Source organism: Theobroma umbraticum, unplaced genomic scaffold, assembly GCF_002168275.2.
Source record: "Theobroma umbraticum cultivar Fairchild unplaced genomic scaffold, ASM216827v3 scaffold_86.0, whole genome shotgun sequence".
NCBI lineage: Eukaryota > Viridiplantae > Streptophyta > Magnoliopsida > Malvales > Malvaceae > Theobroma > Theobroma umbraticum.
This window is the reverse complement of record NW_018397263.1, coordinates 1951333-1964174: the sequence shown is the minus strand read 5'-3', so window position 1 is coordinate 1964174 and position 12842 is coordinate 1951333. Positions and strand designations below refer to the sequence as shown.

General features: G+C 31.3%; 3 protein-coding genes across 4 annotated transcripts; 2 read left to right on the top strand and 1 right to left on the bottom strand.

Annotated features, from left to right (window-relative positions):
• The first annotated feature begins 5447 nt into the window (after window positions 1–5447).
• On the top strand, window positions 5448–7694 carry ALS3 (aluminum sensitive 3). Its single transcript, XM_021434333.2, has 3 exons — window positions 5448–5878; window positions 6740–6985; window positions 7305–7694. The coding sequence occupies exons 1-3, from the start codon at window positions 5645–5647 to the stop codon at window positions 7617–7619; spliced, it is 795 nt and encodes a 264-aa protein (XP_021290008.1). The 5' UTR covers window positions 5448–5644; the 3' UTR covers window positions 7620–7694.
• Window positions 7695–7921: 227 nt separating this feature from the next.
• On the bottom strand, window positions 7922–8942 carry LOC110420922 (CAP (Cysteine-rich secretory proteins, Antigen 5, and Pathogenesis-related 1 protein) superfamily protein). Its single transcript, XM_021434334.2, has one exon. The coding sequence runs from the start codon at window positions 8900–8902 to the stop codon at window positions 8231–8233; it is 672 nt and encodes a 223-aa protein (XP_021290009.1). The 5' UTR covers window positions 8903–8942; the 3' UTR covers window positions 7922–8230.
• A 1164-nt stretch (window positions 8943–10106) lies between these two features.
• On the top strand, window positions 10107–12790 carry LOC110420477 (valine-tRNA ligase). Of its 2 annotated transcripts, XM_021433801.2 has the most exons (5): window positions 10107–10325; window positions 10413–10497; window positions 10695–10867; window positions 11496–11688; window positions 12281–12790. In XM_021433801.2, exons 2-5 carry the CDS (start codon window positions 10419–10421, stop codon window positions 12502–12504), a joined length of 669 nt encoding a protein of 222 aa, XP_021289476.1. In that variant the 5' UTR covers window positions 10107–10325; window positions 10413–10418; the 3' UTR covers window positions 12505–12790. The 2 variants fall into 2 exon arrangements, with proteins under 2 accessions (XP_021289476.1, XP_021289475.1); XM_021433800.2 differs by having other exon boundaries at window positions 10108–10497.
• Window positions 12791–12842: the final 52 nt, after the last annotated feature.

The following is a 12842-nucleotide window of genomic DNA, read 5'->3' as shown; positions in this document are numbered from 1 at the left end:
ATATATATTCTAACATTAATTTATAAGCAAGGATAATATCAATTATCAAACAATGACATAATACTCCAATAAGTATTTAAATTATTTAAAAAAAAATTAAAATTTTTATTTTTTATTATGTTTAATCAAATTTTTATATTTTTTAAATCAAATAAACTTTTATAACTAATGATTAATTAATTATCATTAGTCAAATATTACCTATCAATTTATATCCATATAACATTGATATAGTATTGTCGTAGAAGATAAAACATACCACGTAATTATGTTATCATATCAAATTATTTGATTCAAAATAAAAAAAAATTTGATTAGAAATAAAAATATACAAATTTTTTAAAATTCTTTTAAATAATTTAAAAGTTTTTTTAATATTATATCTTAGACAAAAGACTCCGATTATAATGAATTTTTCATTAACAAAAAATACATGAAAGTCAAATGACCAGATTGGTAGTAAAATATTGCTATCAAGTAAAATAATAGATGATATTTATGCTCCCAATTTGACATTTTGATGTGGTTAATATTCTGAGTTAGAGTTTTATTATTGTTATTATTTTAATAATTTAAAAAGTGTTAATATTTATATAATATATAACATTAAATTTTTTTATAATAAACACAAGTATTAAATATTTTATTTTTTAAAATTAGTATTAAAATTTACTAATATAAACTAAATTTTCATATTCCATTTTATAAATTTTTTATATTCATTTGAACTTTTTATATTTTATTAAAGTAATTTTAATATTTTAATATTTTTCTATTTCAATAATGGTTAGCTAAACGACTTCTCTGAATTGTCTCCCAGTCCCCACTAGAGCGAGTGGTTTCTCTACGTCACAGTTACGTAGAGACAAACCGTCCCCGTTTCGTATCAATCTGTACGAACTTGCACGTTACTTGCGCCAATTACAAATCATTAGAAAGAAAAAGACAAAAAGAAAAATACAAAACCTAACATGATTAATATCATAATCTGAAACCTCGAATATTAACTCCACCAGATGTCTCAGGAGAGTAGCTTTGTCATCAGGGGAAGGTTGCTTCTTCCCTCTTCTTCAGCCACGTAAACACCGTCCCCGAAAAGCTGGCTCCATCAGTATGAACATCAACTGCGGTGGATTTTCAGTCTCAGATTGTTTAGTTAGTACATTAAAGTACAAATGAATGTCGACTGGTATTTTTTTTTTTTTTGGTTTAATTGTATGAGAATCCAAGCTTCTGTTTATTATTTTAATCAAAAAACATGTGAAAGTCACCAACACTTTAGCATGCAACATCCCAAAAATATATATAAAAACAACTATTCATTGGTATTGATTTTATAATTAAAATTTATATTTGATATAGTATGAATTTTATAATTAAAAATTTATAAATTTTTATCTTTACATATTTGTAAGATGACATTTTGTGATTAAATGATAGTGTATATATATATTAATAATACATTAAATATAAACTATTTATAATTACCGGTAAATAAATTAATAATTCAATATTGTTTTAAATTTAGATGATTTGTACTAATGTAAACTTAGATTAGACGAATTTTACAAACACCAAATATTCACCATATTTTGTTTAATGATAATTAACAGCAATAAGCTCATTGTGCTTCCCAATCGTTATGCTCAGGATGCATGTGACCCAGGAGCCTTCTTGACCTTATTTTTCTTAATATTTTATATTGGTATATTAATTTCATAGAACAGATTAGGTTTGATACCTGTTTGATATGATTTTTTTTAATTTATTTATTTTTAAAAGTAAAAAATAAATCAAATAAATTTTTTAAAAAACTCTTAAAAAATATTTAAAAAAAAAAACAACTAGTAACATGTTGTCAAGTGAGATACGAGCTACACTTTGTTTTAGATAAACCTAGGCTAAAAAAATACACCACATATGTTCCATCACTATTTGAACTTAACAGATAGTAACATGTTTTCAAATGTTTCTTTACTTTAATTTTTTTTCTTAATCTTGAATATATATATATCTATATATTCAAACATTAATTTATAAGCAAGGATAATACCAATTATTAAACAAAGAAATAATACTCAAACAAGCACTTAAATTATTTAAGAAAATTTAAATAAATTTTTATTCTATTATTATGTTTATTCAAATCTTTATAGTTTTATTTTGAATCAAATAAACTTTTATGACTACTGATTGCTAATTACTATTAGTCAAAATATTATTTATCATTTTATATCCATATAACATTGATATGGTATTAATGTGAAAGATAAAAAATACCATATAAATAATGTTATATTAGTATGTCATGTCATTATCAATTATAATATGTTAGCAAACTATGTTAATATCATATGGTATAGAATGTTAAATAACATTTTGACTAAATTAACCATTAATTATAAAGATATATTTGATTCAAAATAAAAATATAATAACTGATTTGGTCTGAAATAAAAATATAAAAATTTGATTGAACATAATAAAATTATAAGAACTTATTTAAACTTTTTTAAAAATATTACATCTTAAATAAAATACTTCGATTATAATGAATTTTAAACTAAAGAGAAAGTACATGAAACTCAAATGAACAAGAATAGTAGAAAAATGTTGCTATCAACTAGAATAAAGATAGATATGCCCCAATTTGACATTTTGATGTGATTTATATTATGACTCAGAATTTTATTATTATTATTATTATTATTCTAATAATTTAAAAAGTGTTAATATTTATATAATATATAACATTAAATTTTAGTATAATAAATACAAATATTAAATATTTTATTTTTAAAAAATTAGTATTAAAATTGACTTCTGTGAACTAAATTTTCATATTCCATTTTATAAATTTTTCATATTTTATTAAAGTAATTTTAATATTTTAATATTTTTCTATTTCAATAATGATTAGCTAAATGACTTCTGTGAATTATCTCTGCAGAACCAATGCCAGCGCCACGTCACTGTTACACAGAGACAACCCCTCCCCGTTTCGTATCAATCTGTACGTCCTTCCCCGTTACTTGCGCAGATTCCAAATCAGTCAAAGGAAAAGGACACAAAGAAAAATACAAAACCCAACATGATTAACATCATAATCTGAAACCTCGAATATTAACTCCACCAGATGTCTCAAGAGAGCAGCTTTGTCATCAGGGGAAGGTTGCTTCTTCCTTCTTCTTCAACCACATAAACAACCGCCCCGAAAAGCTGGCTCTATCAGTACGCGGTGGATTTTCAGCCTCAGATTGTTTAGTTAGTACATTAAAGTACAAATGAATGTCGACTGGTATTTTTTTTTTTGGTTTAATTGTATGAGAATCCAAGCTTCTGTTTATTATTTTAGTCAAAATACATTTGAAAGTCACCAATACTTTCGCAAGCAACATCCCAAAAATATATATAAAAATAAAAAACAAGTTGAGATGCAACTATTCAAAGCAATGATTAATCGATATTGATTTTAAAATTAAAATTTATATTTGACATTGTATCAATTTATAAATTTTATAATTAAAGATTTATAAACTTGTATCTTCGTATATTTATAAGATGTCATTTTGTGATTAAATGATAGTGTATATATACTAACAATATATTAAATATAAATTATTTATAATTACGGCAAAATAAGTTAATAATTCAATATTATTTTGAATTTAGATGATTTGTACGAATTTAAATTTAGATTAAACAAATTTTACAAATACCGAATATTCACCATATTCTGTTTAATGATAATTAACATTGCTTATATGTCTATGAGAAAGATGGCATCTCTTATCCACCCTCACCATTTTCATTCTTTAATCATTCTTAGCAAACAATTACTTCTAAATCAGATTTGTCAGCACATGGCAATAAGCTCATTGTGCTTCCCAACCGTTATGCTCAGGCTGCATGTGACCCAAAAGCCTTTTTGCTTAATATTTTACGTTGGGATATCAATTTCATAGAACAAATTTGGTTTTGTGTCTGTTTGATTTAATTTTTTTTAACTTATTTATCTTTTCAAAATAAAAACTACATTAAATAAAGTTTTTAAAAAATTCTTAAAAAATAGTTTTTTTTTAAATAACTAGTAACATGTTGTCAGGTGATATACGAGAAACACTTGGTCTCAGATAAACCTAGGCCAAAAGTTACATCGCAAATTTTCCATCAGTATTGAAACTTAACAAATAGTAACATGGTTTTTAAGTGTTTTTTTTACTTTGTTTTTTTTTCTTAGTCTTGAATATATATATTTAAACATTAATTTATAAGCAAGGATAATATCAATTATTAAACAAAGACATAATACTCAAATAAGCACTTAAATTATTTTAAAAAATTTAAATAAGTCCTTATTCTTTTATTATGTTTAATCAAATATTTATAATTTTATTTTGAATCAAATAAGTCCTTATAACTAATTATTAACTAATTACAATTAATCAAAATATCACTTATCATTTTATGTCCACATAATATTGACATGATATTGATGTAGATGATAAAAAAATACCATATAGTTATGTTATAATATCAAATTAGTATGTCACGTCATCATCAATTATGATATATAAGTATGCAATATCATCATCAATTATAATATGTTAGTATATCACGTTAGTGTCACATGATATAGACTAATAAATAACATTTTGACTAAATTAATCATTAATTATAAAGATAAATTTGATTTAAAATAAAATTATAATAGTTGATTTGGTTCGAAATAAAATATAAAAGTTTAATTCAACATAATAAAAGTATAAAATTTTATTTAATAATTTAAATTTTGTTTTAGATATTATGTCTTAAACAAAATACTCATATTATAATGAATTTTAGATTAAAAAGAAAGTAGAATATGGAAGGCAAATGAACGAGATTGGCGGAAATATGTTGCTATCAAGTGAATAGTAGAGGATAGATATGCCCCCAGATTTGACATTTTGATGTGATTTAAATTTTGAGTCAAAGTTTTATTGTTATCATTCTAATAAATTAAAAAGTGTTAATATTTATATAATATATAAAATTAAAATTTTTTATAATAAATACAAGTATTAAATATTTTATTTTTAAAAAATTAGTATTAAAATTGACTTATGTAAACTAAATTTTCATATTCCATTTTATAAATTTTTCATATTCATTTGAACTTTTCTTATTTTGTTAAAATAGTTTTAATAATTTTATATTTTTATATTTGAATAATGATTACCTAAATGACTTCTCTGATTGTCTCTCAGTCTCCACTAGCAGCGTTAAAACGGAATGAGTGGATTCTCTGGCGCACCATGGCACCGCCACGTCAATGTTACGGAATTCTTCGTCCCCACTAACTTGTCAACTCTCATCCACTGATAAGGTACGTAGGGACAAACCTTCCCCGTTTCGTATCAATCTGTACGTCCTTCCTCACCACTTGCGCCAATTCCAAAGCATTAAAAAGAAAAAGAAAAAGAAAATAAAAATAGAAAACCTCGAATATTAACTCCACGAGTTGTCTCAAGAGAGCAGCTTTGTCAACAGAGGAAGGTAGCTTCTTCCTTCTTCTTCAACCACATAAACACCCACCCCGAAAAGCTGGCTCTATCATTACGAACATCAACTCGGTGGATTTTCAGCTCAGTTTCTACTTGCAATGGATTGGGATTGGTTGATTGAGTTTGTAAAGGGCATGGCCAAGCCAGTGGCTGCCCTTTCGGTGGTTCTCATGGCGGTTCTCTTGTCTTTCATGCAAAAGCTGGGTTTGGAAAAAGAGATGATTTATTCTATCCTCAGAGCTTTTCTTCAGCTTTCCATTATTGGGTTTGTTCTTCAGTTCATTTTTAACCAGGAGAACAGTGGGTGGATCGTCCTTGCTTATCTTTTTATGGTTTGCCTTTAAACTTTTTGCTCTTTTCCTTTTGTTGAAACTAAGTTTACAATTTGGGTAGAGTTTTCACCTTTAGATTAACGTTTCTTTTGCTTTGGTTACGTTTCTCTTTTCTGACATTAATAAGTAATTCAGTGTTGAGTGGAATTTCTGTGTTAGTCAGTTTGAAATACCTGAACAGTTTGGGATTTTGAATATTAAATTGACTGCCTTTTCCTTACTTCATTGACCACGTGAAGCAGAATTCTCGTTCTGTTGAATTCTTGCTTCTTTGGCTACCATTTTTGGATTCTTCCCAAGTAATCGGACTTGTAATGAAAATAAAAGTTAGTAAAAATAGTATGCTTATGGAGTTTTATAATCGTATTAGAGATGTTTATTGGCTATTTCCAATTCGGTTCAGAGATTTTATGCATATAGTTTAGCTTAACTGATATGAAAAAAAAAACAAATGAAACCCCAGATACTGACTGTTTCGTACTATGGGTTAATCCATTTGATCCTACCCAGGAATTGATACTCATGATTGATGTAGAATTTTGCATATGCTGCCCAAACTATGCTGAAGTTTGGTCAAACAAGAACAGAGCAAATATATTTAACTGCAGTTCTGATCTCCTGCAATTTCACCGAATTATATATATGTGGCCTATTCAATAAAAACAGAGTAGAGAAATACCTTATCTAAGTTACCTTCAATTCAACTTTGGGACTCTCTTAAGAATTTGAATGGATCTTGTTTGTCAATGCTCTTGATTGTCCTTTTAAGTTTCACAAGAATGTTTAGACTATCTCTTCGCCATTGGACATTCATTCTTGATAGTTCTACTACTAATGGGTGCTTGAAAACATGGATTGCAGGTTTCTGTTGCTGGATATACAGCTGGCCAACGTGCTAAACATGTGCCCCGCGGGAAGTATGTTGCTGGAATATCTATCCTGGCTGGAACAGCAGTGACCATGTTCCTCCTTGTTGTATTAAACGTTTTCCCTTTCACCCCGCGATATATTATCCCTGTTGCAGGAATGATGGTTGGGAATGCAATGACAGTGACTGGAGTCACAATGAAAAGACTTCGAGATGACATCAAGATACAAACGAACCTGGTATGTTCAAACTTTAGCAAACACCTGTCAATGGTTTTATGAAGTTGGGAAGGATTGATAAATTTATGCAATGTTGTTTCTCTCTTGTGGATGCTCAAAGATTTGAATCCTGAATTCAAACTAAAGCAATGCACTTTGGTCTTAAAACCATGGCCACCAATTTCCCTTGGTCCTCCGGTTTTTTGTAATTTTCGTTGATCTGATGGATAAGTCCTTCTAAACACCTCGTTTAGAAGACATTTTCATTGTCAACAAGCCCTCATTCTGAAATGTTGCAACTCTGTTATTGACTCCGTATGGCTTTGCTATTACTTTGCAGGTGGAGACAGCTTTGGCTCTTGGGGCAACTCCTCGTCAAGCAACTCTAGAACAAGTGAAAAGAGCTCTAGTTATTGCACTCTCACCAGTCTTGGACAATGCCAAAACAGTGGGTCTTATCTCACTTCCAGGGGCGATGACTGGCCTCATAATGGGAGGCGCTTCTCCCGTAGAAGCTATTCATTTACAGATTGTTGTGATGAACATGCTAATTGGTGCCTCTACCGTGAGCAGCATCATGTCAACATACCTCTGTTGGCCTGCCTTCTTCACTAAAGCATACCAGCTGGAAACAAAGGTGTTCTCTTCAGATTGAAGGTTTCCATAGTTTCGCATTTTGCTGTGCAGAAACTTGTAAAATATATGCGAGGATCCTTCTTTTTTTTGCAAATGATTAATCTCAGATGCATGAAGTTTTGAATATAGAAAAATCTAGCTACCTTCACACCCAGATCTGTGGAATAATGTCATCACATTCTCTTCTTCTTTGACATCTTAGAGAAATTCCAATGAGGATTAAAACTAAACTACAAGAACCAAATCCATGCATGGAAAGTGACACCGCAGACGATCATAAAACAGAGGCGCATTTGTCATTCCAGACATATATATAACATTAAATCACAATACTACTAGTACAGTAATTTGCATTTGGCTTTCAGATTTCCCTGGAGAAGAACACTTTACCCACCCCCAAGAGTTTAAACTTTTGGAATTTTCATTTAAATATAACAGACAAGTACAGACCACATGTCTTACCATGTTCTTTCAGATATAAAAAGAGAAAAAAGAAAGGCAAAAAAGAGATAAATTCCCCTGCTTTAGCCAAAGCCATGATCAATTCTCGTTGAACTCCCTCCCATATCATCCATTAATTTACGTAGGCTTTTAGGGTACTGGCGAAGTTGGGGCAACAACGGGTGGTTTTCACAGCGGTGGCAGTGCAATCTTACTCACATTGTCAATATTAGCCAAGTCACCAAATGGGTGTTCATTGATATAATTACCCGGAGGATCATAGCTGCAAATCACGTACATGCCTTTACCATTGTAACAGTTGAGACGAGCACAACCAACCCTGACCGAATCTTTCCAGACAACCTGGGTGTAATGCCCGCACATTTGGCCCGTGACACACGTGTTTGACTTCGGATCATAATAAGTCTTCTCATCAAGCCAAAATTTCACCACCTCGCTCGGGTTCCAATGGGTTTTGCCACCCCAAAACAGGTTCTCCCCGTAAGGGCCATAAGAATGGATCAACTTGCAATCGTTTACACGCTTTTTAGCCCACTGTTTGGCGAAGTAGGCAAGGGTATAGTTCCACGCCATGGGTGTGTGTCCGATGTTGACTCTTGCCTCGTTGTGGGCGGAAACAAACTCTTTCACGAAGGAAGCCGACTTTATCTTCTTCGCAAGCTCCGCCGTCGTCGGTGGTCTTCTTGGTTTGCCAGTTGCATTACCATTCTTCTGAATGTTGTTTCTTGGCTTGTGGTTTTGTTGGGATATCGCTTGAGCCGAGGCGGCCATGAAAAGAAGGGAGAAGATGATCAAGGCAGCAGCAAGGGATTGTGGAAACAAAATCCTTGTTGTTGCCATCTTTTGGGTGGTGCACGGCCCTCCCTTGAGGCGAGAGCAGCGGCAGAGGCCAAGCAGAAAGAAGATGGCATGAATTTTTTATTTCAAAGCAGGTTCTAAAAATGGCTCGTTCGTTAAAATCCAACGTTTTCTTTGTCACAAAAATCTTGGGAGCCAAGGTAACTAACAACGTTTTCCCTTCACGTGAGAAGTTTCTATGGGTTGTCATTTCCAGAATGCAAGAAGATTCCAAAGTTGAAACCACTTTTGTCTTAAATAAAGACTAAAACCGTCCGGGGAGATGTGTCCGTACAGCCATCCGTAAAATTGTCAAGCTTGCCTGTTGACTTTGTTTCTTTGAAAACCTTTTGGCCAATTCTACAAATAAAATCCACCAGAAAAAACAAATGAAACCCAAATATTGAGATTGCCTCTTTTATTTTACTCTCTGTGTAAAAATTAATATGAAAGATATAAATATTTATTATAGATGTTAAAAAAATTTAACAAAATTTTAAAAAGTCTCAAAATTATTTTAAAAAATTTAAATAAATTCATGTATTTTTATTTGGGAGTAAATAAATTTTTACAATTAATGTTTATCTAATTGTCACTAACCAACATACTATTTATCATTTTTTTTCATCTCATGGCATTGACATAGAAAATAAAAAATATCATATAATTCATAATATTATATCACATTAATATGTTCTGTCATTTTTTACTAAAATATATTAAAATATTACCTTAACACCATATAATATAAAATAATAAATAATATTTAAATAATAATAATTAATCGACTGTTAATTATAAAAATTTATTTGATCGAAAATAAAATTATAAGAATTTATTGAATATAATAAAAATAAATATTTATTTAATTTTTTAAGAATAATTTAAAGTTTTTTTAAATATTATGATATTTAAAAAAAGTTGAATATTTAATTTAGAATAAAAAATATATTTTTTGGTCCAACATCCTTTATTTTCTTTGAATGTCTCCAAAATGTAGTATTTATATATTTTATACTATGTAAAGAATGAAACATAACTGAATATTCCTTTTAATTTGTAAATGAGAAAGTATTGACCAACTGACTATAACTGCCCGTCGTATCAGTTGAAATGTCTAATCGCACCCCAGCCTGAAGCCCAAACCCAAAACCACTTCCGATCTCGCCACGTAAACAGTATCCTTTTCCTCCACGACGTGGCGAAATCTTAAAAGCAAGGTGCCCATTGCGCACCCCGCATACTGAAGACGCAACCCCCGTCCAATTACCCGCAGCGGGAACCGGTCTTTCCTACCCCTTCTTCGTTTTCCTTTGGTTTGCCGTTTCTCCCACGCAAAAGATAACTTTCGAAACCGCCATTTGTCTTAATTTTCTTTGTTCTTTCGTTTTACTGAGATTAAAATACAATACCAGAGGAAGGACAGGTGCGTAGTGCGCACTCTTTCTCATTTCTCTGATTTACGATTATATTCCCCCTTTTTTTCCTTATAGAGAAACTGATATTGTTGTAGCTCGCTATGTCGATTCGCCATCGGCTAAATTCGAGAATTTTCTTCCGTTTTCTCACCTGGTGGATCTTATTCAGCTGTTTTCCAGGTAAATTAACTTTCCCGAGAAACAAACAAACAGATGTCATGTAGTTTTCCGCCAGGCGATCGATGTTGACATGTTTTTAATACTTTGACTTTCTTAATTCTCTTTTTTTTCTTTCCTTTTTAGATCAAATTCACTTTTTTTTTTGCGCTGAAAATTTGAAATTAAGCAGCAATCTTCTCTTTAATTTGTTTTTTTAGGATTAATTTCATCGGCAGTAGTTACGTTGGATTCAATTGAAATATTTCAAACGCACGAGTTGATAGGAAAACCGACGGTTTATTTCTTATGCAAAGGAGAGAACAGCACGGTGTTGCCAGATGTCACCAAAACAGGCGTCGTCTATTCCTTCAAGGGTGAAGAATCTTGGCAGGTTTTTAAATACTAAGTCACTGATTTACGTTCTCTTTATGTTTTCAATACTGTCAGCTGGTTTAAATTAATACTTTTTCGTTTCAGAACTTTTTATTGATCATGGAATTAGTAGAGAATCCATATTAAAACTTCAACTTTGCCTAGTTTTATGAATTGTGCAATCTCAATAGCTGAAAAAAGGTGTCTTCTTGGTGTTCGGTTTAGGGTTCTTTTGTGGCTTTTTAGGCAATTTTATGGTTCTATGTCATGTTTTATTAGTTGATTTTGTTGCTTATCATATAGTGACATAATACCTTCCTTTTTGGCCTTTTGCTAATGGAGACTTGGCAAAAGTTATAATCTTTGAAGTTGCCGTTCTCCTTTGACCTAATATTTACAATTGTTAGATGGTCACATTATGTGTACTGGATCAATGGCTTTTTTGGGGGATAGTTAAATGTCTGGCTAGGCTGGCCATGTGAGCCTATTCAAGTTTGCTCTTGTATAAATTGATGTTCTGGGTAACTGTGCTTATACATTTTACTTTTAAGTAAACCCTTCATGGTTGTCGCTACTATATCAGATTTTTCATGTATGACAATTTTTGCAAAAAGTATGCAATGAAATTGTAATCTTTGTGATTTCAGCCTCTGACAGAACTTGTAAGCAAGAAATGCAAGCGATGTGGATTCTATGAGAAGGACACCATTAAAGCGGATGATATATTTGCTGAGTGGGAGTTCTGTTCTTCTGACTTTAAAGCTCCAAAATATACATTGTTTAAAGAGAAGGAATTTAATGCTACTTTCCATTGTCCGGATTGCACATCTCTTCCAGCTGGTGAGGTTTCTTGGTCATGGAATCTTTCTGACTCTATTCTTTCTAGTGATCTAGGAGCTGTTATACTATATTAATGGGCTAGTTCATGGCTTGCTTGGTATCTCAACACATTTTTTGGATATTATTCACTCCGTATTGTGACATTGTTCTAACGGTAGATTTCTGGGTAGTTATGCTAGAAGAAAAGCTAAGATATTATAGAAATTAATAGGCTTCTTTGGCCCCATTTCAGTGGAACATCCAAAGTTCATTTGCTATCATAATTCATGAAGGAGCCAAATGAGCAAGGTATCATGTGGCTAGTTAATTTTAATACTAAATACTAGTAAAACAAACACTGGTAATCCTTGAAGGGCTAAAGTTGACCACAATGGCAGGACCTTGGAATTGCCCATGAAAGTTTAACATAGACAATGGATTCCTGATGTGGATTCTTTTCTTGTTTCATACAATTGTTCTGAAATTGTGTGATTGAGCTCACCTATATGTACTTCAGTGCACACTTGCATTCATAAAGTCCCTGTTTAAACCCAAATGCACAAGTTCTTTTTCAATATATGATGACAAATTTATATTTGCTGTGTGCTTGCAGCTTCTAATGCAGCTCCTGAAAAGCATGACGACGGGAATGGAATGCATGTTGCTGTAGTGATACTGATCAGTGTGCTGATTTCAACAGTAACAATAATTGCACTGGTGATGGCATATAAATACTGGCAAAAGAAGAAGAGGCAACAAGATCAGGCTCGGTTCTTAAAGCTGTTTGAAGAAGGGGATGAGATTGAGGATGAACTAGGCCTTGGTACTGTAATATGATAAAAATAACCTGGTTACCTCCTGTACAGTAAGTCGACCTCACATAAATTTTGCTTCTTGTGGGAGGGAAAAAAAAGATAGTGTCACTTCTTTGTGCAAATTATAACATACATTTGAACAGTTGTGTATTCTAAGGTGGCTACATATATGTATATAGTGGAGCTTTGTGGCCCTGTTGGCACATCTAGTAGTTAACCAGTATCTTGGTCCTAAGACTGCTAATGAAGAGTAATACTTTTAGCTCATGCTAGCACCTAAATGGAATTATCAGGAGCTGAGTATTTTTACACAAACAGTTGCATTGAGAGAGAGAGAGAGAGAGAGAGAGAGAGAGAGAG